Source organism: Sinocyclocheilus grahami, unplaced genomic scaffold, assembly GCF_001515645.1.
Source record: "Sinocyclocheilus grahami isolate Dianchi unplaced genomic scaffold, SAMN03320097.WGS_v1.1 scaffold19.1, whole genome shotgun sequence".
In the NCBI taxonomy this organism is placed as follows: domain Eukaryota; kingdom Metazoa; phylum Chordata; class Actinopteri; order Cypriniformes; family Cyprinidae; genus Sinocyclocheilus; species Sinocyclocheilus grahami.
Window position 1 is genome coordinate 1,387,852 of NW_015505198.1, and position 24,378 is coordinate 1,412,229.

Below are 24,378 nucleotides of genomic sequence, written 5' to 3' on the forward strand. Positions count from 1 at the left end.
AAAAAAAAACTGTGACAATTATGAAAGCACATCAAACTCTTTTTAAAACTTTTCTTCAGTGCAGTTCATTGCACTGAAGAATTGTTAAAGGAACGCTTGACCCAAAAATACATATTTCCTCACTCGTTTAAAACCTTTAAGCTGTTTTTAGTGTAAAACAAAAGATTTAGACTTGAATTTCAGTGTTTTCTTTACACAAATCTATTGCATGACTTGTAATATAGCACTCGAGTCATAGGTTTTTGTTCTATTTGGAGCAAATATGGACATTGTTAACTTAAAAATATTTATAAAATTTAAATTAAAAATATAAAATTCAAAGAATAATTAAAAACATCTTCTTTGATGTTCCATGAAAATATATCTATTAAAAATAATTTTGTTAACTGAAATAAAGATGCAATTAAATAAACTATAAAGATTAGAAAGATTAGACATTTGGACTTTTAAAAAACTTTAATTATAAATTATAAATGTTGCCATGGCAACTAAAATAAAATTAATTGAAGTTGAAGTACATTTCTAAATAAATGAATTACTAAATTATTTAAATAAATACTAAAATCACTCAATTACTGAAATACAAATAGTAAACATAAACATGAAAAAATACAATAAAAATTACAAAAGCATGTAACAAAATTACAACAAATTTAAATTAATATGAAAACTGAAAATACAAAAATAAAAGCTAATTTAATGTATTAAAAATACTTTAATCGTATGCAGAGAATGCTAAAATAAATATGAAAAAACTACACAAAATTACAAAAGCATGTAACAAAATTACAAAAACTAAAATTATGAAAACTGAAAATATAAAAATAAAAGCGAATTTAAAGTATTAAAAATACTTTAATAGTATGCAAATAATGCTAAAATAAATAAGAAAAAACTACACAACATTACAAAAGCATGTAACAAAAAATTACAAAAGCATGTAACAAAATGACAAAAACTTAAATTATTATGAAAACTGAAATATAAAAATAAACACTAATTTAAAATATGAAAAAATATTTTCATGGTATGTAAATAATACTAAAATAACACTGCAGGATACAGTATGGGTTTGGAATGACGATGAGTAAATATTAATTTTTTTGATGAATTATTTTTTTAAAGAATTGCCCATTTTCACCCCCAAGCAGTTGGCGTCCACATTATTTGCTCCAGTTGTTATCGACTTTATGAAATCCATTAATCTGTTCAGCCGTCCGCAGGCTAAATCACCTAACCTGATGCTCTAACACCTCCATTTAATAAAGCCTAATCTCCGTACACAATCAGCAATTAATTTAAACACCTTCATCATAATTCTGGGAAATGATTTAGAATGAAACATGAATGATAATCTGAGAATTGTCTCATTAAAGGTAAACCTCTCCTAATATGGAGATTGATAGCATTGATAACGGTGGTTTTTACCTCTCGGCCTCCCCCCGTGTTTCACGTCAGATGGTACGGTCCTGATGAAATGAGGAATTGCTGTAGTTGGTGCTTGTAGATGTTGCCACTTAATTAATTGATCCTGAAGAGATCGAGACATCAAAGAGCTTCATCCAATCTTCCATCAATCGTAATTTGATGGTGGAGTGGGAGGAAGATCAAAAGTTTGGATGTGAATTATTATGGCATACGCAGATGCAAAATTGCATTGGAGAGAACTTATGACACTCAGCAGTTTGTCCAAAGGCTCTCTCGGGTTATTTCAGCTCGCTCAGATGTTCTCCGCTTGCGCCAGTAAACACTTGACATGCTGCCTTGCAGGAAGGACTAGGTAGAAAGTTGAATTTCTAAGCAAATTTTAACATGAAAGCAGTTCAGGTGCACAAAGCCAAGTTTAGGTTAATCTGGTTAGCCCCCCAAAAAAGATATTTTTTGTATGTCTGTTGCTGTTCAGAACCTATTACTTATTTCTGAGTAACAAAGGACATTCAAGCAGACCAAATATAGGATGACTTGATTTTTGCAACTGGGAGTCAAGTGGATCGTGAAAAGGGTCTCTGTATGACACAAGGTTGGAGGGGTTGAAAAATGAAAGGCCTTTATGAAAAAGAAAGTCATTTCAGATTTCATTTTGATGAACTACTTATGGAGGCCATCATTTTATTTTCTTAGCAATAACTTCAGTGATTAATCATACACTATTAGACCAGTACCGTGTTAAGAAAGTAAAATGGTAATTATTATTATTATTATTATTAATAATAATAATAATAATAATAATACATTTTATTTAAGGCGCCTTTCAAATCACTCAGGGTCACCGTACATCATGAACAATAAATAAAACAGCAATAAATAACAATAAATAGCAATATCAATGAACCATAAAAAATAACATATTTAAAGATTTGAGTGTAGACAGTAATCATGTATTACTATTATTATTAAATAGAATTGTTTTATTACATTTATTTAAATCTATCCAAAATTATTATAAATTAAATTAACAATTTTTTCATGGTTATAATTTTTTATAATGATTTATTTTTCATAATTTATGAATATATTTTCTGTAGTTTTTCTTGTAATATTATTAAAAACTTTTTTTTTCTTTGGAGTAACATGCAGTAAGGCCAGAAACAAAGAAAAGGATAATTTTATTATTATTATTATTATTACATTCATTTATTAAATGTATTCAAATTATTTGTTTATTTGTAATATTTATATTATTTTTATAATAATAATAATAATAATAATAATTTATTTTCTTGTAAAAAATTTTTTTACATGCTCTGATGAATCATACACAATAGAAGCGTGTTTAAAAAGTAAAAAGATAAATTATTATTATTATTATTATTATTATTATTATTACATTAATTTATTAAATTCATTAAATGTATTTAAATTGATTCATTAATGAAAATATTTTTTATTATTTGTATACAATTTTATTATTTACTTTTTTGTTTGTTCATAAAGTACAAAGGGTTATTATTATTTTTATTATTAGTATTATTATTATTGCATTTACATATATTAAATTCATTGAAGGTATCCAAATATTTTGTTGTTTATAATTTTTTATAAGGTTTTATTATTATCCTATTAATAATAATATTTATGATAATAATGGCTAGGTTAACCAGTTGGCTCAACCAAGTTAATGCACTACTTCCAAACGCCAAATATTACCTTTTTATTATGTCTTGTTCCATGCATCAAGGAGATCTTTGGATGATCACCCAAAGTCTATGTCAGTGCAGTGTGCGTGCGTGCATGCGTGTGCGTGCGTGTGTGTGTTCGTGTGTGCGTGTGTATGCGTGCGTGTGCGTGTGTGCGTGTGCATGTGTTTACTCAAGCAGTGAGTTCTTGACTGGTATTCTGACATTTGAAAAATCTGCTCTGAGCCATTTCAGTCTGAAGAAAACACTCCTGAGTTCTCTGTTCCGTCATGATCCATCTTCACTGGTCTTTGGGTATTAGAGGTTACTGCCCATGCTCAGCGTGAGTCGTTCTCGTACACAGGATCTCAGGGGGGTTTCCCTCCTTCGTGTTTACTTCATGCAGCATTTGAATCATCCCTCGAGGGCCGCAGTGAGAGCGAGTGACCCAGAGCTAATCTGAATAATGCACTGTCTGTGACGACTGACAGCCATCTGAACTCCTCTAGGTCACCACCTGGGACTGGACCAGAGCCGAGAAGAGCTTCACCGTCTACGAGATCATGTTCAAGATACTGAAGGTATGAGCTCAAGAACTTCGGGATTTCACCTGTCAAGCCTTACACATTAATACTGTGATGCAATCAGATATCAGACAGGTTCTTATTCTGTGGTTATTTATTGAGTAATAATTAGAATGACTTTTTATATAAGAATGTAATTACATTTAATTTAAAACCCATTTAATTTCACATTTAAAACCCATTCATAATTGCAAATTGTAGACATAAAACTGAAGAAAATTCAAAAAAATAAATATTTAATATTCTCCCTTTTTTTAGTCACTAATGCAGCTGCAATATAACAAAGAGTGAAAAATTTAAGCGGGTCTGAATACTTTCCGTACCCACTGTATATTTATAATTATGTCATTCTCAAAAAAATATTGTTTGTCTGACTCACAGTATGTTTTGAATTTAGCTAATTTTTCTCCCATTATTTAAATTGCAAATTACTTAATTTGTTTAGATTTTTGCATGTAGAGAAAGTTTGTAAACATTTTTCTTAATGAAATACAAATAAAATAAAGTAGCAATGTGTTATTCTTATTTGCATTTAACATCCCATATGCATATGCTTCATTTCAGGAAAAAAAAAATCGCTGAACAAAAAATAAAATAAAAATTGCACTAATGCTTTAATAAAATTTGTAAAAAATCAAAAGAAACTAATAAATAAATAGCTATAGACTATAAAATCATTATTAGACTAAACAGCTAACACTTTATATATTGTCAAAAGTTTAGAAACATTATAATTTTTAAATGTTTTAATTAAGTCTCTTGTGCTCACCAAGGCTGCATTTACTTAAAGAATACAGTAAAAACGGTAATATTGGGAAATATTATTATCATTTGAAATAACGTCTCGGTTACGTATGGTAACCCTCGTTCCCTGAAGGAGGGAACGGAGACGTCACGTCGGATGACCGACGAAATTGGGATCTCGCTTAGAGGGACCAATCTACTTAGAGTGTAAACTAAACGAGCCAATGTACATTGGCATGCGATTATTGCATCCAGCTGCTGCTGATCACAGCGTGAGTATAAGTAGGCAGCAGATGCAGCGCATATTCAGATTTTCGCTGAGGAGCCGAGCCGGTGCCCCGGCCGCTCAGCGGTGGTACAGGAGCTGTGGCGACGGGACGTGACGTCGCCGATCCCTCCTTCAGGGAACGAGTGTTACCATACTTAACCGAGACGTTCTCTTTCAGTCGGTCACTCTCGACGTCACGCCGATCCTGAGACTGCTTCGTCGAGGTAGTTGAGAATGCGAATACTCTGTTCTCTCAAGGGAACAAGGGGTACCTCCGCAACTTACGTGAAGACACGGGGCAACAGGGACAGCCCGGAGGGCAGGACCTCGTACTGATATGCTCATCCTTCGGACGCGAACCAAAGCATGGGCGTCTCGTAGCCGGTCCGAGGCACACGAAAGCCACCTCAGCGTGCTTCATGCCCAGGCATGAGAGGCAGTGATCGTGACCATTACCCAGCGCTAGGTAACGACCGCATCCAAAAACGCCCGGTTGATACGTTGTCTATAGCAAGACCCACATCGTCTTTACAAAGACGTAACGTCAAGTTTGCCACGCAACGTCGTCTTTAAAAAGACACACCCGAAATTGCTCTTTTAGGGGAAAAAGCTCTTTTAGTGTGCTGAGGCGCACAGGGGAGATGATCATCTGCAACACAAACAGGGGGTAGTGCAGCCTGATGTGTGCAACCCACTCAACACGGGAAACCACCACCGCTGAAGCGCCGTCCGCCAACACGAAGAGCTCTCTTAGAGCGCGCTGAACTCGTTCATTCGGTCATCCGATGTGACGTCGAGAGTGACCGACTGAAAGGGAACTAATTTCTATTTGAATATATTTTATAATGTAATTTATTCCTGACACAAAGCTGAATTTTCAGCATCATTACTCCAGTCTTCAGTGTCACATGATCCTTCAGAAATCATTCTAATATGCTGATTGACTTGAATCTATTAACAGAAAAAAAATTATGTTTCCAAATTTTTGACAAGTATGTATATATATATATATATATATATATATATATATATATATCGTTTTTTCAGGTGAATTTATTTTCAAATAATTTAAGAATGTATATATTTATATTTTTTATTATTGTATTTATTTTTAATAACTGGTTAGGTTATATAGATTTTATATGTCTGAAATGAAAAAGACATTTTTGAGAATGAGCCAATCCATAAAATCATACATCTATGTGTTTTAACATGATTTCAACTCAATGCATTATTTTAGGACAATGAGCTGGTGGACAAGCGTAAGCACTGCTTCAGCGTTCAGACAGACTCCGGCGAGGACATCTTCTTCAGCGTGGAGCTGGAATGTGAGCTGCTTCTGTGGGAGAAAGCCTTTCAGATGGCCACCTTCTTTGATGTGGAGCGAATACAGGTACTGAACCTGCCAGAGTCTGCAGAGTTAGTGTGATCCAACTCCAGTTTAACTGCTCAGACAGACTAAATCAAACTCTGTAAGTGAAATGAGGGACTATCAGCGGCGATGTTACATCTCGCATGATAAACAAACCCAGCAGAGCTGAGATCAGATCGAGGCGAATAAAACTGCACTTGCCAGACAATGTTGAACAACACAAACTCTGAGCGATTGAGGCTGTGCCAAAAAGAGATGAAGTGTGATTTGTTATTCAGTACTCGAAGGAAACACATTGTTCACAAACGCACTATGAAAACAGATTTTGTTTGGAGATATTAATCTAATCTAATCCTGGGTCGACCTGCTGAATGAGTGTTTCTTCAGCTACAGCCACTTTTATGTGCCAGCTGTTGTTTTTGTATCAAAACAGATTTCAACTTTTAATATGAAGGTCTCATTTAAACACTTTTTTGCTATGCAGTACTTTTCAGGTGTTATTTATGGATAGGTTTTATTGTTTTACCCTTGTCCCAGACCCAAGCTTTCAAACATAAAAATATGAATACTAACTATTTTGAAAGCTAAAATAATCATTTCAGATAGTGAAATGAAAATTTTTTAGTTTGTGAAAATGATGTACATAAATTTGACACTTTTTGCCACTCTTTTTGTCCAACAATTTTGATAATAAAATTGATCAAAAGTCAGTGTACGGTATTTTTTTTACCAGCTGGGCAAAAGTGTTGGTAAAGAGTTTGAGGTGAAATAAAAGACATGATCACTTGTAAACGGAATTTTCTTTTTCTTTGTCATTTCCAGTCGATCTGCAATTGTGTCAAAATGATGCAGAAAAGTGTCAAAATATTATTTAATTTTGTGAATTTAGGAACATAAAATGCTAGTTGTTAAATTAGTCTTAGAAAAACATAGATGTCCGTTTTTTTGTTTTTTTCTAAAAATTGTTACTTGAAATAAATTAAACATTAAATTAAATAAAAAATTTAATTAAACATTACATTACATTACTACATTACTATTAGTAATTTACATTACTGTCCTATTATCTACCTATGTTAGTTCATGCGTTAACTAAAATGAACTAATAATGAGCAGTTCATTTATTCATTTGTTTATATATATATATAAACTCAGGTCCATTAAATAATGTTAACAGAAACAACTTTTGATTTTAATAATGTATTAATAAATGTGGAAATTAATATGAACTAAAATTAATAAATAAATGTTTTAGAATAATTTTTCATAGTTCATGTTAACTAATGTAGTTAAGTAATGTTAACAAATGCAACCTTATTACAGTGTTACAAATACTTATTCTATTCTCATAATCATTTCATTTAACTTCATGTTCAAAAATAACTAAAATAAATACAAATTAATAAAAAAAACTATATAGACATTTTTTTTAATGATTTTTTAAACACAACAGAATTACTGAAACTTGAACTAAAATTAAAGTGAAAACAGGAAATATAAAAATAAATTTTAATTTAAAATATTAACAAAAACCATAATGGTATATCAATGATTCTAAATTAACACTGATGTATGAAAAAATAGTTTTTGTTCTTACTGGATCAAAATTGGCCATAGTTGTAGAAATAGCCATAGATTCATGTACAGGATCCAATGATGTATATTTAAAATATTATACAGTATGTAAGTACAGCATGTACTTTCGCATTGAAGCAAATCTATTTTCCATATTCTAGCAAGAAGATAGCAGGACAATTTCCTGCAACTGTTTCACATTCATGAAAAACAAGGGTGGCACAAATTAAATCGCTGCCAAGTTGTCCCACTAAACCAAACTAATGCGGCAAAACCCTGACCGTGCCTCGTGCCAAAAAATCGCTTCTCCCAAAATAATTATGTACGACACTTATCGTCCTAATTAAACATTTAAGAGATGGAGGAGATGTTTGTGTCTGCCAGTTTGTCTGATTAACAATGCCAAGTGTCTCCCGTTTCAGTGTAAAACATACGCTTGCATCATGGACAGTCATCTCATGGGACTCACCATCGATTTCAGCATGGGCTTCGTCTGCTTCGATGCCGCCACAAAGGTGAAGCATGCAACCTTCAGTCTTAATTTCATTGAAGTAAAAGTAAAATGCATAATCACAGGTTATTAAATTCTCATTAAGTTCTCATTCTTTAGAGCTACTCTGTTGCTATGTGCTTTGTATTTATATCACACCAAATATGTATAGAAACTTCTCTTCATTTTTAATGACACTATTTCCAAATATTGTCCTATTTTAACAAACCATACATCAATGGAAAGCTTATTTATTCAGCTTTCAGATGATGTATAAATCTCAGTTTCGAAAAATTGACCCTTATGACTGGTTTTGTGGTCCAGGGTCACATGTAAACATTTGCCTGTTATAATAGAGTTTTTGCTGTGGTTGTTTAAAGCATATTCTGTTGTGTTTGGTAATATTATCACTCTATTAAGATACTGTGACTCTGTTTGTAATAACAGACTGCCACTGGCTATATTCACAGTAATAATATTTAAAAGTAATAAAGTAAATAAAAAAGTAATAAAAGGAAATAAAGCAATAAAAGTAATATTTTCATACAAACAAAGTGTAGCATTAACACTCTAAGTGTGCCAAAAGTGGTTTTGGTGTGTTAATTATTTCAAAATAGTTTTGAATTATTTTTAGTTTTTGTTAATAAGATACACTACACTGAAAACAGTTGGCGTAGAAACAGTTTTCACTTAAATTGCTAGTAAATTTAATAAACAATGACAAAGCAATGTCAAATAACACATGTGAAATTTTGAACTTTAATATTTAAAAAATATTTTGTTTTGTTTTTATTCAAAAAGGACTCATTAAATTGATCAAATGTGACAGTAAAAACTAAATTAAGCAAAATTATTAAGCAGCACAACTGTTTTCAACATTGATAATAATAATAAATGTTTCTTGAGCAGCAAATCACCATATTAGAATGATTTCTGAAAGATCAAAACTCAGCTTTACATCACAGACATAAATTATATATTCACATCGAAAACACTTATTTTAAATTGTAATAATATTTCACAATATTACTGTTTTTACTGTAACTTTTATCAATTCTTTATCCTGGTGAGCATAAAAACGTCTTTCAAAAATACAAAATTCTTACAGACCCTACATTTTTAAACAGACTTTTTTACTCATAAATGTAACATTTCTACGTTAAAACCCCATTGGGAAGAACACTCAGATGGCCACCTTCTTTGATGTGGAGCGAATACAGGTACTGAACCTGCCAGAGTCTGCAGAGTTAGTGTAATCTAACTCAAATTAAGTTGCTCAGACAGACTAAATGAAACTCTGTGAAGTGAAATGAATGTGAGCGAAATGAAATGAGGGAATATCAGCATCTATAGCTCGCTCCTGCAGATCACTGTCTTCTTGGCACGATAAACAAACCCAGCAGAGCTGAGATCAGATCGAGGCGAATAAAACTGCACTTGCCAGACAATGTTGAACAACACAAACTCTGAGCGATTGAGGCTGTGCCAAAAAGAGATGAAGTGTGATTTGTTATTCAGTACTCGAAGGAAACACATTGTTCACAAACGCACTATGAAAACAGATTTTGTTTGGAGATATTAATCTAATCTAATCCTGGGTCGACCTGCTGAATGAGTGTTTCTTCAGCTACAGCCACTTTTATGTGCCAGCTGTTGTTTTTGTATCAAAACAGATTTCAACTTTTAATATGAAGGTCTCATTTAAACACTTTTTTGCTATGCAGTACTTTTCAGGTGTTATTTATGGATAGGTTTTATTGTTTTACCCTTGTCCCAGACCCAAGCTTTCAAACATAAAAATATGAATACTAACTATTTTGAAAGCTAAAATAATCATTTCAGATAGTGAAATGAAAATTTTTTAGTTTGTGAAAATGATGTACATAAATTTGACACTTTTTGCCACTCTTTTTGTCCAACAATTTTGATAATAAAATTGATCAAAAGTCAGTGTACGGTATTTTTTTTACCAGCTGGGCAAAAGTGTTGGTAAAGAGTTTGAGGTGAAATAAAAGACATGATCACTTGTAAACGGAATTTTCTTTTTCTTTGTCATTTCCAGTCGATCTGCAATTGTGTCAAAATGATGCAGAAAAGTGTCAAAATATTATTTAATTTTGTGAATTTAGGAACATAAAATGCTAGTTGTTAAATTAGTCTTAGAAAAACATAGATGTCCGTTTTTTTGTTTTTTTCTAAAAATTGTTACTTGAAATAAATTAAACATTAAATTAAATAAAAAATTTAATTAAACATTACATTACATTACTACATTACTATTAGTAATTTACATTACTGTCCTATTATCTACCTATGTTAGTTCATGCGTTAACTAAAATGAACTAATAATGAGCAGTTCATTTATTCATTTGTTTATATATATATATAAACTCAGGTCCATTAAATAATGTTAACAGAAACAACTTTTGATTTTAATAATGTATTAATAAATGTGGAAATTAATATGAACTAAAATTAATAAATAAATGTTTTAGAATAATTTTTCATAGTTCATGTTAACTAATGTAGTTAAGTAATGTTAACAAATGCAACCTTATTACAGTGTTACAAATACTTATTCTATTCTCATAATCATTTCATTTAACTTCATGTTCAAAAATAACTAAAATAAATACAAATTAATAAAAAAAACTATATAGACATTTTTTTTAATGATTTTTTAAACACAACAGAATTACTGAAACTTGAACTAAAATTAAAGTGAAAACAGGAAATATAAAAATAAATTTTAATTTAAAATATTAACAAAAACCATAATGGTATATCAATGATTCTAAATTAACACTGATGTATGAAAAAATAGTTTTTGTTCTTACTGGATCAAAATTGGCCATAGTTGTAGAAATAGCCATAGATTCATGTACAGGATCCAATGATGTATATTTAAAATATTATACAGTATGTAAGTACAGCATGTACTTTCGCATTGAAGCAAATCTATTTTCCATATTCTAGCAAGAAGATAGCAGGACAATTTCCTGCAACTGTTTCACATTCATGAAAAACAAGGGTGGCACAAATTAAATCGCTGCCAAGTTGTCCCACTAAACCAAACTAATGCGGCAAAACCCTGACCGTGCCTCGTGCCAAAAAATCGCTTCTCCCAAAATAATTATGTACGACACTTATCGTCCTAATTAAACATTTAAGAGATGGAGGAGATGTTTGTGTCTGCCAGTTTGTCTGATTAACAATGCCAAGTGTCTCCCGTTTCAGTGTAAAACATACGCTTGCATCATGGACAGTCATCTCATGGGACTCACCATCGATTTCAGCATGGGCTTCGTCTGCTTCGATGCCGCCACAAAGGTGAAGCATGCAACCTTCAGTCTTAATTTCATTGAAGTAAAAGTAAAATGCATAATCACAGGTTATTAAATTCTCATTAAGTTCTCATTCTTTAGAGCTACTCTGTTGCTATGTGCTTTGTATTTATATCACACCAAATATGTATAGAAACTTCTCTTCATTTTTAATGACACTATTTCCAAATATTGTCCTATTTTAACAAACCATACATCAATGGAAAGCTTATTTATTCAGCTTTCAGATGATGTATAAATCTCAGTTTCGAAAAATTGACCCTTATGACTGGTTTTGTGGTCCAGGGTCACATGTAAACATTTGCCTGTTATAATAGAGTTTTTGCTGTGGTTGTTTAAAGCATATTCTGTTGTGTTTGGTAATATTATCACTCTATTAAGATACTGTGACTCTGTTTGTAATAACAGACTGCCACTGGCTATATTCACAGTAATAATATTTAAAAGTAATAAAGTAAATAAAAAAGTAATAAAAGGAAATAAAGCAATAAAAGTAATATTTTCATACAAACAAAGTGTAGCATTAACACTCTAAGTGTGCCAAAAGTGGTTTTGGTGTGTTAATTATTTCAAAATAGTTTTGAATTATTTTTTGTTTTTGTTAATAAGATACACTACACTGAAAACAGTTGGCGTAGAAACAGTTTTCACTTAAATTGCTAGTAAATTTAATAAACAATGACAAAGCAATGTCAAATAACACATGTGAAATTTTGAACTTTAATATTTAAAAAATATTTTGTTTTGTTTTTATTCAAAAAGGACTCATTAAATTGATCAAATGTGACAGTAAAAACTAAATTAAGCAAAATTATTAAGCAGCACAACTGTTTTCAACATTGATAATAATAATAAATGTTTCTTGAGCAGCAAATCACCATATTAGAATGATTTCTGAAAGATCAAAACTCAGCTTTACATCACAGACATAAATTATATATTCACATCGAAAACACTTATTTTAAATTGTAATAATATTTCACAATATTACTGTTTTTACTGTAACTTTTATCAATTCTTTATCCTGGTGAGCATGAAAACGTCTTTCAAAAATACAAAATTCTTACAGACCCTACATTTTTAAACAGACTTTTTTTACTCATAAATGTAACATTTCTACGTTAAAACCCCATTGGGAAGAACACGAGAGAACACAAATGCTTGTTTTCTCTCCTAATTCAGCATCAGATATCAGTTATCTAGTCATATTATGTTTATTTTGCTCCAGAAATTCAAGTTGTCCACATTAAAACAGCCAGATAAAAATATGAGGAATAAAATAACAAAAATGAGAAGTCTTGATGCTTTTTGTGTGAGATATGCCTGTGCTGTTTGTCTGAAATATGCAAAATAATTACAAGCTAAGAAATTCCATTATCGCAGGAATGAAAAAAGTTGCAATAAACAACAGCTTAATGGGTATGAAATATTCAATGCAGATATTTTTGAAACATAAAAAGTAATTTTCCACAATTCTCGGGTTAATTTGAAATACTTTTCATGTCTATAGAGTTATTAATATGCATAATTGAAACCTCCATTATAGGCAGTGCTGTGGAGATATAAATTCTCTCAGCTGAAAGGGTCCTCAGATGACGGCAAGAGCAAAATCAAGTTCCTGTTCCAGAATCAAGACACAAAACTTATTGAAGCAAAGGTATGTTCACTCTTTTTGCTTTTGTTATTGGCTTCATAACGTCTGTCTATGAAAAAGAAAGACGTTTCTCACTCTTTAGCATTTTAATATACCTGAGGCAGGTATATTCTGAATAAGTATGGATCATCAGCATATCATACACTTTATGGTAACCTCCAAACTTTTCAAAACATCATAATCTTGCCAGTGCAAAAGAAATAGCTGAAGGAAGCAGATAAAAATAAAGCGTGATGATATGAATTTCCTGTTTGATTATTTTCCCCGTAGGCTGTAAATGCAAGCACTTTCATGCGCCGAGTTTGATTTGATTTCTGCTTGAGGCTTCCTCCTTTCTCCCCGATGTTTCCAGGAGCTGGAGTTCTCCAACCTCTTCGCGGTTCTCCACTGCATCCACGCTTTCTTCGCCGCCAAAGTGGCTTGTCTGGATCCCATGTTCGTGAGCAGCCGAAAAGCCGCCATGGCCCCCGTGGTGTCGGCCACTTCCACCTTAACCGCCCCGTCACAGACATCCAAGCTCAAATACACCAGCTGACAGACTCCAGCGACCTATCTTCTCCTTACAGACTTTGAAAACGTAGGATGAGAGGAACCAGCCCTGACGAACGAGTGGAAATCCACTTTGAAACAAACAATTCAAGTACGTAACATTGAAAACCTCGCTATATCCTCCAGACGAGAATCAGACTCAAACGTAGCCATTATGCGAAGAGCTGGATGAATTTAGAAGATTTTCGCATTAAAGGTGCTGTATGTAAGTTTTTGACTCTACTAAAGCATAAAAAAGACCATAATATGTTTGCAGATATTTAAGAAACATGCTAAGTTAACATACTTGTTTATCTGAAAAACAATGCTACAGTCAGTTATTCTCCTTTGAAAATGTGCGTTCCGTGTCGGAATGTCGGTCTCTGTTTTGGTTTGTGAAACCCGCCCACTGCCAGTTTACCCAATTGTGTTTCATCACCCCGGGTTGCCAGTTGGCGGAAAACACAGCGTATTTCATTCCATTCATCGTCAAGTGCGCTCGTTCCTTTTGGTGTCGTCAATCTGGGGTGAAAAAAACCCTCTCCAATATTTTGAATTTGGACTGCAATACCTAGTTCAACCACTCAGTGTCAATCCTACATACAGCACCTTTAAGTTTCCAGCTGAAAATCTTTCCGCTGTGGTTGCCAGGTCATTAGAAAAATGGACTCTTTCCCTTTGATATTGCGGTATATCTGTTTGCATTCAAATGATATTAACACTTCCTTGCGTATACTTTTAGAATATTATTTAATCTGGTTATTGATTGGAATGGACCTGTTGTGAAACTGCCATGAAGTGCATCATGTTCTTGAGCCTCTGTTGATCTGCGTTTTCTCAAATCGTTAACAAGAATAAAACCAGCCATCTTAAATATACATTTACGCAAAAACGAATCTTCTGAATGTCTGATAGGCATCCAGTATTGGCAATGCGTAAGCTGTTATTTTGGTCCAGAAGGTTTTTAATTCACCTGAATTGAACATCAGTTTTGAAATCTGTAGAAAAACTCAGTGCTATTAAAATTGTGCCCCGTCTGACTGCCTAGAGCAACAGACTGGAGAAAGTGGGAGTTATTTTCATATTCCTATTTTGATACTTTATTGAAGGATGAATCATGTAAGTGAAGATGAACTGGAATTGTATGCCGTGACTGTATGATGCACATTTGAACTTTCTCAAGGGAACAACGTATTTGCTAATCAATGAAGTGATTGATTGATTTTTTTTTGCCAGTATCTAAGATACATATATTAGTGCATAACTCTTTGGTCATTTTTGCAAAGTCAAAATATGTCACTCTTTTAACCTGATAAAGTCAACATGAAATGAAAACAGACCCTATTTACTTAAAATTAGTGCTGTCAAACGATTAATCGCGATTAATCGCATCCAAAATACATAATAAATATACACAGTACACACACATATATTATGTATATATAAAGACACACATACAGCATATATTTAAAAAATATTTACATGTATATATTTCTATTAATATAATTTCTATTAATATATTTAATATATAAACATAACATATTTTTCTGAAATATATGCATGCATGTGTGTGTATTTATATATACATAATAAATATACACAGTACACACACATATATTATGTACACACAAAAACTTTTATTTTGGATGCGATTAATCGCGATTATTCATTTGGCAATTAGTTTATTAAAATGGTAAAACTCACAATAAGGTCCCATAATTAGTTAATGCATTAACTAACAATGAGCAATTTAGTTGTTGCAGTGTTTATGGATTTTTATCAATATAAAAAAAAAGGTCAAATATATTTTAGTGTCCTTATATTTACTATATATATATATATATATATATATATATATAAAGATGCATAATTACACGCAACTAACCCTAAACCAAACCCTCATCCTAACCATATAGCAAGTACATGTAGTTTATTAACATTAATCAGTATTAAATGTATAATTACACTGCAACAAGGACACCTTAAAATAGTGTAACCAAAAAACAACTGTTCATGTCAGCTCAGGTTCATTAAATAATATTAACAGATACAACTTTGATTTGAATAATGAATTAGTAAATGTTGAAATGAACATTTAGTAAGAGTACTAATTGCTTTAGAATAATTTTTCACTGTTAATTCAGGTAAACTCATGGAACCTTATTGTAAAATGTTGCCATTTAAATTAATGTGTCTGTTCATTATTCATCAGCGCACATTATTGCAAAGGAAAAAAATTGCCTTTATTTTTTGGTTGTTGTCATCTAGACTGTGCGGGCTGTTAGTTCAATTATTTAGACGTTTTTAGGTAACTGCTATACTATAGATTTATGCTATTAACATTGATGATATGAAGGTTATTGGCAAAAAAACAATTGAATATACTGTGTATATATACACTACCGTTTAGAAGTTTGGGATCAGTAAGACTTGTAATGTTTTTTCCAAGAAGTCACTTATGCTCATCAAGGCTGCATTTATTTGATCAAAAATACAGAAAAAAACAGTAATCGTGCAAAATGTTATTACGATATAAAATAATGGTTTCTATTTTAATATATTTTAAAATATAATTTACTCCTGTGATGCAAAGCTGAATTTTCAGCATCATTACTCCAGTCTTCAGTGTCACATGATCCTCCAGGAATCATTCTAATATGCTGATTTATTATTAGAATTATCAATGTTGGCAACAGTTGTGCTGCCAAATATTTTTTTTGGAAACTGCGATACTTTTTTCAGATTCTTTGATGAATAAAAAGTTAAAAAGAACAGCATTTATTCAAAATATACAGTGGGTACGGAAAGTATTCAGACCCCCTTACATTTTTCACTCTTTGTTATATTGCAGCCATTTGCTAAAATGGCTGTATTAGATCAAAAGGGTGTTTCTACTAAATACTGAGCAAAGGGTCTGAATACTTAGGACCATGTGATATTTCAGATTTTCTTTTTTAATAAATCTGCATAAATGTCAACAATTCTGTGTTTTTCTGTCAATATGGGGTGCTGTGTGTACATTAATGAGGAAAAAAAATTAACTTAAATGATTTTAGCAAATGGCTGCAATATAACAAAGAGTGAAAAATTTAAGGGGGTCTGAATTCTTTCCGTACCCACTGTAAATCTTTTCTAACAATATAAATCTTTGCTATCACTTCTTAACTTACCACATCCTTGCTGAATAAGTTTTAATTTCTTTAAAAAAAAAAGAAAGAATAAAAATGTACTGACCCCAAACGTTTAAACGGTAGTGTATATTGTTAGAAAATATTTCTATTTTAAATAAATGCTCTTCTTTTTAACTTTTTATTCATCAAAGAATCCTGAAAAAAATTATCACAGGTTCCAAAAAAAATATTCAGCAGCACAACAGTTTCCAGCACTGATAATAAATCAGCATATTAGAATGATTTCTGAAGGATCATGTGACACTGAAGACTGGAGTAATGATGATGGAAATTCAGCTTTGCATCATAGAAATAAATTATATTTTAAAGTATATTAAAATAGAAACCATTATTTTATATCGTAATAACATTTTGCAAGATTACTGTTTTTTTCTGTATTTTTGATCAAATAAGTGCAGCCTTGAGCGTAAGAGACTTCCTTAAAAAAACATTACAAGTCTTACTGATCCCAAACTTTTGAACTGTAGTGTATATATAGTAAAGTGGGTTATGTATACGTTTTCATGTTGACAACATTTCTCCAAACTGTACATATTTAAGGCTGCTGTTATGATGCTGTCATTTAACACCATGCTTGTGTCATGAACTGACATGTAGGATAAAGATGTGCGTTATCTAGCATTATGGCCAAAGCTTTAAATTCAGACATTCAACTTTAGTCATTTCCTCATGCTGAATGAAGTATGTAACTGTACTACAAAATACATTAGCTTCCTCAACTACCACCTTGATTGAACTTATACATTTCTAAGTCCACAAAGTGTTTTCCCCCCCAATTTTGTAATATTCTAGAAAATATGAACCATTTATTGCCCACCATGCTGCCACCCCAAAGTTAATGTAGGACCCTACGGATGGGATAATAAATGTGGTTTTACGGAGAAGCACTTTTGCGCCATTAAATCAATCTTATTTTTGTCATAACCCTGATTTTTGTCCTGGTGTTGAGCGTTTAGTCTATGCAAAAGAGAGATTTGTGATTTACCCCAGACTGGGATATCTTTGGATGAAGATGGGACTGGAAAAGCAGAGGCTGAAAAGCATTCTTTTATTTTTAGCAAACTATGGTTTGTTTTAATAAAGATGTATAGTTAATAAAGATTTTATAATGTGACCTGAGAGTTTTTATTGTTGTCTAAGCCGAAGTGTGTTGAGTGATATTGTTTCGAAGTTTTAAAGATAACGGCATTTGACTGATGTTTAATGCACACGTTCTACACCCATTACACTATTGTGCAACAGGAAAAGCAACTTCCATAAATTAGTACATTTTATAATTTATTCTGAAGAAATAAAATGTTACACTAAGAGTTGAGACATGAAACAAGCATAAAAGCATTACTGCATTAAAAAAAAAAAAAAGCAGAAATTGAATAATTATGCAGGTTGTTATCAGTAATTGTGGGTGATTTGTCATCTTTTTTATTATATATATATATATATAGTTTTTTTTAACATGTATTATAATTTCAGAAGTTTTTATGACACTAAAACGCAATTGACAACACCATCTTAGTAAAAACATCACAGGTTGGCTATAAATATATTTAATGAAAAGATGGTTGAGAAACATAGCATCAAATTACAGTCAGTGATACACTTAAGAAAAAGACAGGGAGCGTCTGTAGGACATCATGCTGTGGAATTAGATCTCATGAAACAATCAAACAATCACAAACGCAACGGACAAATTGCTCTTATCTTGCGAAACCGTCCGGTTTACTGTCAATAAGCAATATGAAAAATAATGAAAATGATTACAAGATCCACTCATGTAGAATCTGCATGGCCTGTTGTTTCTTCTCTCAATATCTCAAACGCGTTGAGCATTTTCATGATTGACTGAAAATAGTCATAAACGGTCTTTGTTTTCAGGAGGGTAGTAACCTATTAAAGTTTGTTTAATACAATTGTACACGTAAATGTGCCATCCCGCTGTCTCAATAACAAAACACACGAACCTCTCTCTTTTATGAGTTTTGAAGTCACTTTGAATTCAAAGCTGGTGCAATACTGTTTAAAAAGATGAAAGCATTGTTTCTAGACTGTGCTGGTGTAGATCTATTAGAGATACTGTACCTTAACATGTAAGACCAAATATGAAAAATCATTTTGGTTTTTATCTTTACATTCTAGTTTCCCTCTCACCATCATTTCATAGATAGGCAATGACTTAAGGTGCTTAAAGTCCCCATAAAATAAAATAAAATAAAATTCCATGTCTGTGTGCTAGCGTACTTCTAAAAAAAAAAGAATAAAAAAAAAAGATCAAATTAGTTTTAGCACATGTAAATTTACAGTCTTCCTCATTCAGGAAAAAAAAATCATCAGCTTATCAATTTGTGGTTCATAGCTGTGGCATAATAGAGTTATTTTAGGAATAAACTAAAATAAAAGTCAGTATTCAGATAAAATCTTACAATGGAATTTTTTTTAATATATTTAGTACTGCCCTAAAAAAGCTGCACAATAGATATGTACATATATTTCACGACACAAAGTTATTTTAATTACACAAAAGATCCTGTTGAAAAGTTTACATGCTTAGTTCTTGATATCATGTGTGGTTCGTGATATTGTGTGGTTTCCTCAAGCATCAATGACTGTTTTCAATCTTTTCTGATGGTTTTGTCAGTGCCGGAGTAAAATTGGATCTCAGCATACTATAGCCACTGGGAGGAAGAACTCAAATGGATCTGGAGGACTTTTGTGGGACAAACCAGAGATGCACAACCATCACAAAAGACCTTGAATGAACAGTAACAGAGGCGACACACAATATTAAGAACCTTTCAACAGAATAATTTATATAAAGTTATTTAGTACTGTATATATCATAATATATGTTATGCTACATAGCATCATCAGGGCAGTACTAAAACAACAGAATCTAATTTTTATGATGACTTTTTTTAATGAATTTTCAGATGAATTTAAACGACACAATATCTACTGAACATATTAAACATACTTTGGGTCTTTTTCCAATGTCTAAATCTGTGTGTATTTTTGGGAAATGTGACAAACATGACGGATGCAAATTCTATTAGATTTCATTTCAGCGTGACAAAATCCTCTACAATCAACTGAAGAACTGCAATTAAGCCACAGTTTTCTTATGCTGACAATATATTGCGAACAAGTTGTTACGACAGTGAGAAATCACCGATTACAAACCGACACGAACAGTGACGTCTCTTACATTTTATGATCACAAGCGGAACAGTGGAGCGTTAGGTGTTCAGATCGACTCGAAGACGAGAGAAAGGAACAAATCAAAAAAATTACATCATCTATTAAGTGACAGCTCAATATCAGTACTTACAAATGTGACTAGAAAAATACAGAAATGCAAAACACGGGCCAAAAAAACAACCATCTCTAGAAAGAAATACCGAAAGCATTAGCATCACAAACAGCGAAAACTCCCGAAAGCTTCGGAGAATCAAAGGCGGCAAAAATCAATCCCAAAATAATGACTCGAATTTTCATTCGCCCTATAATTAAACTAAGAAAGAAAACGGTCATTACTGGTTTCATCAAACAGCAGGTCTTACAATACAAGCCTGTGAAAAAGAGCTTCCTTCACATCTTCTCAATACAAACAAGGGGAGCTAGAAGCTTCGAAACCCTCTGAAGTGAAAAATCACATTCGAAATGTGAATATTACAACGTTATAAGTCATTAGAACAAACACAGCAAGCACAATCAAATCCGGCGTCTCTGGCGAACGCAGCCCAACCCGGTTTAAATCTTTCAATTATGCTACGTTATCCAAAAAAAACGATGAAATTGAGTAGTCTGAGAAGGAAAGGGGAGACCACCACCGCTGATGAATGCTTCTACGGGCCGGCACGTTATTTCTCGCGGTAGTACAGCAGGTACGCCTTCAGCGACTCGGGCAGTGGCAGACTCGAGATTTTGTCTCTCAGATGGTTGACCCGCGGCTCCTCGGGTTTGACGGGCTCAATGTCTTTCTCCTGCTCCTCCTCTTTGCTCTCCTCCTCGATGCATTCGTCCTCCTCGCTGTCCATGGGCTGGGGAATCAGCTGGTTGCCCACGAACACGTAGGTGTTGATGCGGCGGCGGCGGCGGCAGCGCCTGCGTTTGCGCTTCTGGGACGACCGCTGCGTGTTGTTGCGAGCCGGGTGCTCCTCATTGGTCAGGTTGCGGAGGGTCCGGCGAATGTAGATTCGCGCCAGGTCCTGAAGACTCCTCACGGACAGCGGCGCTGAGGGATGGAGGAATAATACAGGTTCACGGCTACAGGCTTCTCTCAAATCTCATTTGTGTGCACAACTAATCAGCGTAAACATGAAGGCAAGACACCACAGGTCAATAGAGTAAAAACGAATCTGTATCACTACACTGCGCAAGCTGATTGTTCGCAGTACATTAAGACAACCGTTTTGAAATGTTATGTTTAAATATGCAAATGAGGCCGAATCTAATTAAATATGCGCAGATTTGCATATATTCCCAGAATAGAAATCTAAATACTGGATAAAGCCACACCGTAATAAAAAAATATTTCTGTCGCTTGTTAAATAATTACAAAGAGTTTAAAGGGATCGTTCACCCCAAAACGAAAATGCTGTCATTAATTACTCACCCTCATGTCGTTCCAAACCCGCAAGACCTCCGTTCATCTTCGGAACACACATTAAGATATTTTTGATGCATTCTGACAGCTCTCTGACCCTCCCATAGACAGCAAGGGTACTACCACGATCAATGTCCAGAAACGTAGCAAGGAGATCGGTAAAATAATCCATGTGACATCAGGGGTTCAACCGTAATATTAGGAAGCTACGAGAATACTTTTTATGCGCAAAAGAAAAAAAAAGAACGACTTTATTCAACAGTCTTCTCCGCGTCACCCTGTAGCGCCATTTTGGAGAGTATCGTTGATCGTGGTAGTACCCTTGCTGTCTGTGGAGGGTCAGAGAGCTGTCAGAGTCCATCAAAAATATCTTAATTTGTGTTCCGAAGATGAACGGAGGTCTTACGGGTTTTGAACGACGTGGGGGTGAGTAATTAATGACAGAATTTTCATTTGGGTGAACTAACCCTTAGGAGATCGGTAAAATAATCCATGTGACATCAGGGGTTCAACCGTAATATTACGAAGCTACGAGAATACTTTTTATGCGCAAAAGAAAAAAAAAGAACGACTTTATTCAACAATTCATCTCCTCTGTGTCACCCTACCGCCATTTTGGAGAGTATCCACTGAACGCAAACAGCGTATGTTGTTTTGAAAAATTAAATTTTGAAGTAGACAGACTGAAATAGTATCTTCTTGAGAAACAAACTAATAATTTGTTTTATTTAAACATTATTTAATTAAACATTACTATGTCCAACCTACTTAAATATGCAAAACTGTTTACTCAATATGTAAAATGTTAATTTCAAATGTTTACTCGATGCAACAAAAATGATTTATGTAGTCCCAACTCAATCAATCAATCAATCAATCAATCAATCAATATGTAAATAAATAAATAAAACTGGGCAGTTAAAAACAACTTCCCACTGCAAATTCCTACATTCCCAACGTAAAAAAATCCATAAAATCCATTTAATGTTGGTGCCGATAGCCGACACACAGCGCCGTTGCGCTATGGGCATCGGTCAACAACAGCGAAAATAATCATAATAATAAGTTTCACAATGTTTTTAGAAATAAAATGTGCTTCACGATGCCATAGAAGAACCTTTTTTGTCTAAATGGTTCCATAAAGAACGTTTAGCATCTGAAGAACCTTTCTGTTTCACAAAATGTTCTTTGTGGCGAAAGAAGGTTCTTCAGATTATAAAAAGGTAAGAAAGAGATGGTTCTTTGACTGAATGGTTTCTTATGGAACCAAAAATGGTTCTTCTATGGCATCACTGTGAAGAACCTTTTAAGCACCTTTATTTTTAAGAGTGTATGCAGGCATTACTGATGGAAAAAAAAACTAATTTTAAGAAAACTGCCTTTAAAGACGTCTATGGTAACTGAAATCTACAGGTGCAAATAGATAAAGTGTAATAAAATAAACTCTTTATAATCTGTACTTTGGATGTTTTCTATCCACTAGTCTGAGAGAAGACAGGTCATGGAAGCAAAATAGCCCAAAATCTCAAGACTAACCAGTGCATGGAAAAAGAAAAGGAAAAAAAACTATTACAGGCTTGGCCTGTAGTGTTGTTTACTGTTCTGAATGAATCGGGTTAGTAATGGAATCGGCAATAAATCAGTCTGTAACATTGTCCCTAGCAGCAGCTGATTGGCCAGGACAGTGTGAGGTCATAAAAGAGGCGGAGACTCACGGAGCACCACAGCTTCAGGCTTGCAGCCATCTGTCCTGCTCTGCGGAACAAGAGGAGCAAATGACACCGCCAGGATATTCTTACTCTCCCAGGAGCTCTGACCGGTTCTGGTGATCTGAGTCAGCTGCAACAACACACAAACACTCAACTAATAAAGAGCTCAGACATTCCATGCTCAACAGGATCATAAAAGTTACTATTAATATTCTACAATATCATGCATTTATATAACATTATAAATACTGCATTAAATGCAATTTTAACAATTTTCTCATTGAGAACTTTTTAGATGCGAAATATAGACAACAAAAGATGCATTTTTATAGTCTTTTTTTCAAGCAGTTGTATATACTGTAGGTTTACCATTCTACTCAACATTTTAAAATGCCAATTTCTACTACTCCAAAATGTATTTGCACACTTTATACACACAAGTAACTGAATGACTGAAGTGGCATTTATTTGGAATAAAAAGCAAAAGTACACTTGCCAAGCAAAACATTTCACAAAAAGACATTTGCTTGGCTTGAAATGATAAAACCGTGTAAAATGAATAGAGTAATAAAGAGCTCAGACATTCCATGCTCAACAGGATCATAAAAGTTATAACTATAAACTATTAATATTCTACAATATCATGCATTTATATAACATTATAAATACTGCATTAAATGCAATGCAATTTTAACAATTTTCTCATTGAGAACTTTTTAGATACGAAATATAGACAATAAAAGATGCATTTTTATAGTCTTTTTTTCAAGCAGTTGTATATACTGTAGGTTTATCATTCTACTCAACATTTTAAAATGCCAATTTCTACTACTCCAAAATGTATTTGCACACTTTATACACAGTACTGAGTGACTTTTTGTTTGTTTGTCCTTAGTGGAACATGTTGATATTTAATATAATGAACCACAGCTGTGGTTACTCTACTTATTTTAGTATTGTTTATATAATATTAATTTATTAATATGAATAAGAATTAATATGAATGTTTATTTTATTTAATTGTAGTTATTTTGTTATGTGCTTTAGTAATTTTTATTGGCTTATTTTTTTATATTTCTATTGAGCGTTCATTTTTTATTCATTTATTTTAGTAATTTTAATACTTAAACATTTTATTTCATTAAGCTGCCAAGGCAACACTACTAATTTTCACTTGCATTTTAAGTTTAAATTTGTCAT

The 24,378-nt window shown here is 32.8% G+C and overlaps 2 protein-coding genes across 2 annotated transcripts in view; one reads left to right on the forward strand and one right to left on the reverse strand.

The window, feature by feature from the left end:
- LOC107555287 (gamma-1-syntrophin-like) overlaps positions 1-13,834 on the forward strand; it is a 21,935-nt gene extending 8,101 nt beyond the window's left edge. The window contains exons 7-11 of the mRNA XM_016238043.1: positions 3,626-3,697; positions 5,953-6,105; positions 8,082-8,174; positions 13,040-13,150; positions 13,500-13,834. Coding sequence (XP_016093529.1) covers positions 3,626-3,697; positions 5,953-6,105; positions 8,082-8,174; positions 13,040-13,150; positions 13,500-13,682 — 612 coding nt within the window. The 3' untranslated portion in view covers positions 13,683-13,834. The remainder of the gene's footprint in view (positions 1-3,625; positions 3,698-5,952; positions 6,106-8,081; positions 8,175-13,039; positions 13,151-13,499) is intronic.
- A 4,563-nt stretch (positions 13,835-18,397) lies between these two features.
- The window catches only part of LOC107554705 (protein-L-isoaspartate O-methyltransferase domain-containing protein 1-like), an 18,782-nt gene continuing 12,801 nt past the window's right edge, over positions 18,398-24,378 (reverse strand). Inside the window, exon 5 of the mRNA XM_016237295.1 lies at positions 18,398-21,097. Coding sequence (XP_016092781.1) covers positions 20,724-21,097 — 374 coding nt within the window. The 3' untranslated portion in view covers positions 18,398-20,723. The remainder of the gene's footprint in view (positions 21,098-24,378) is intronic.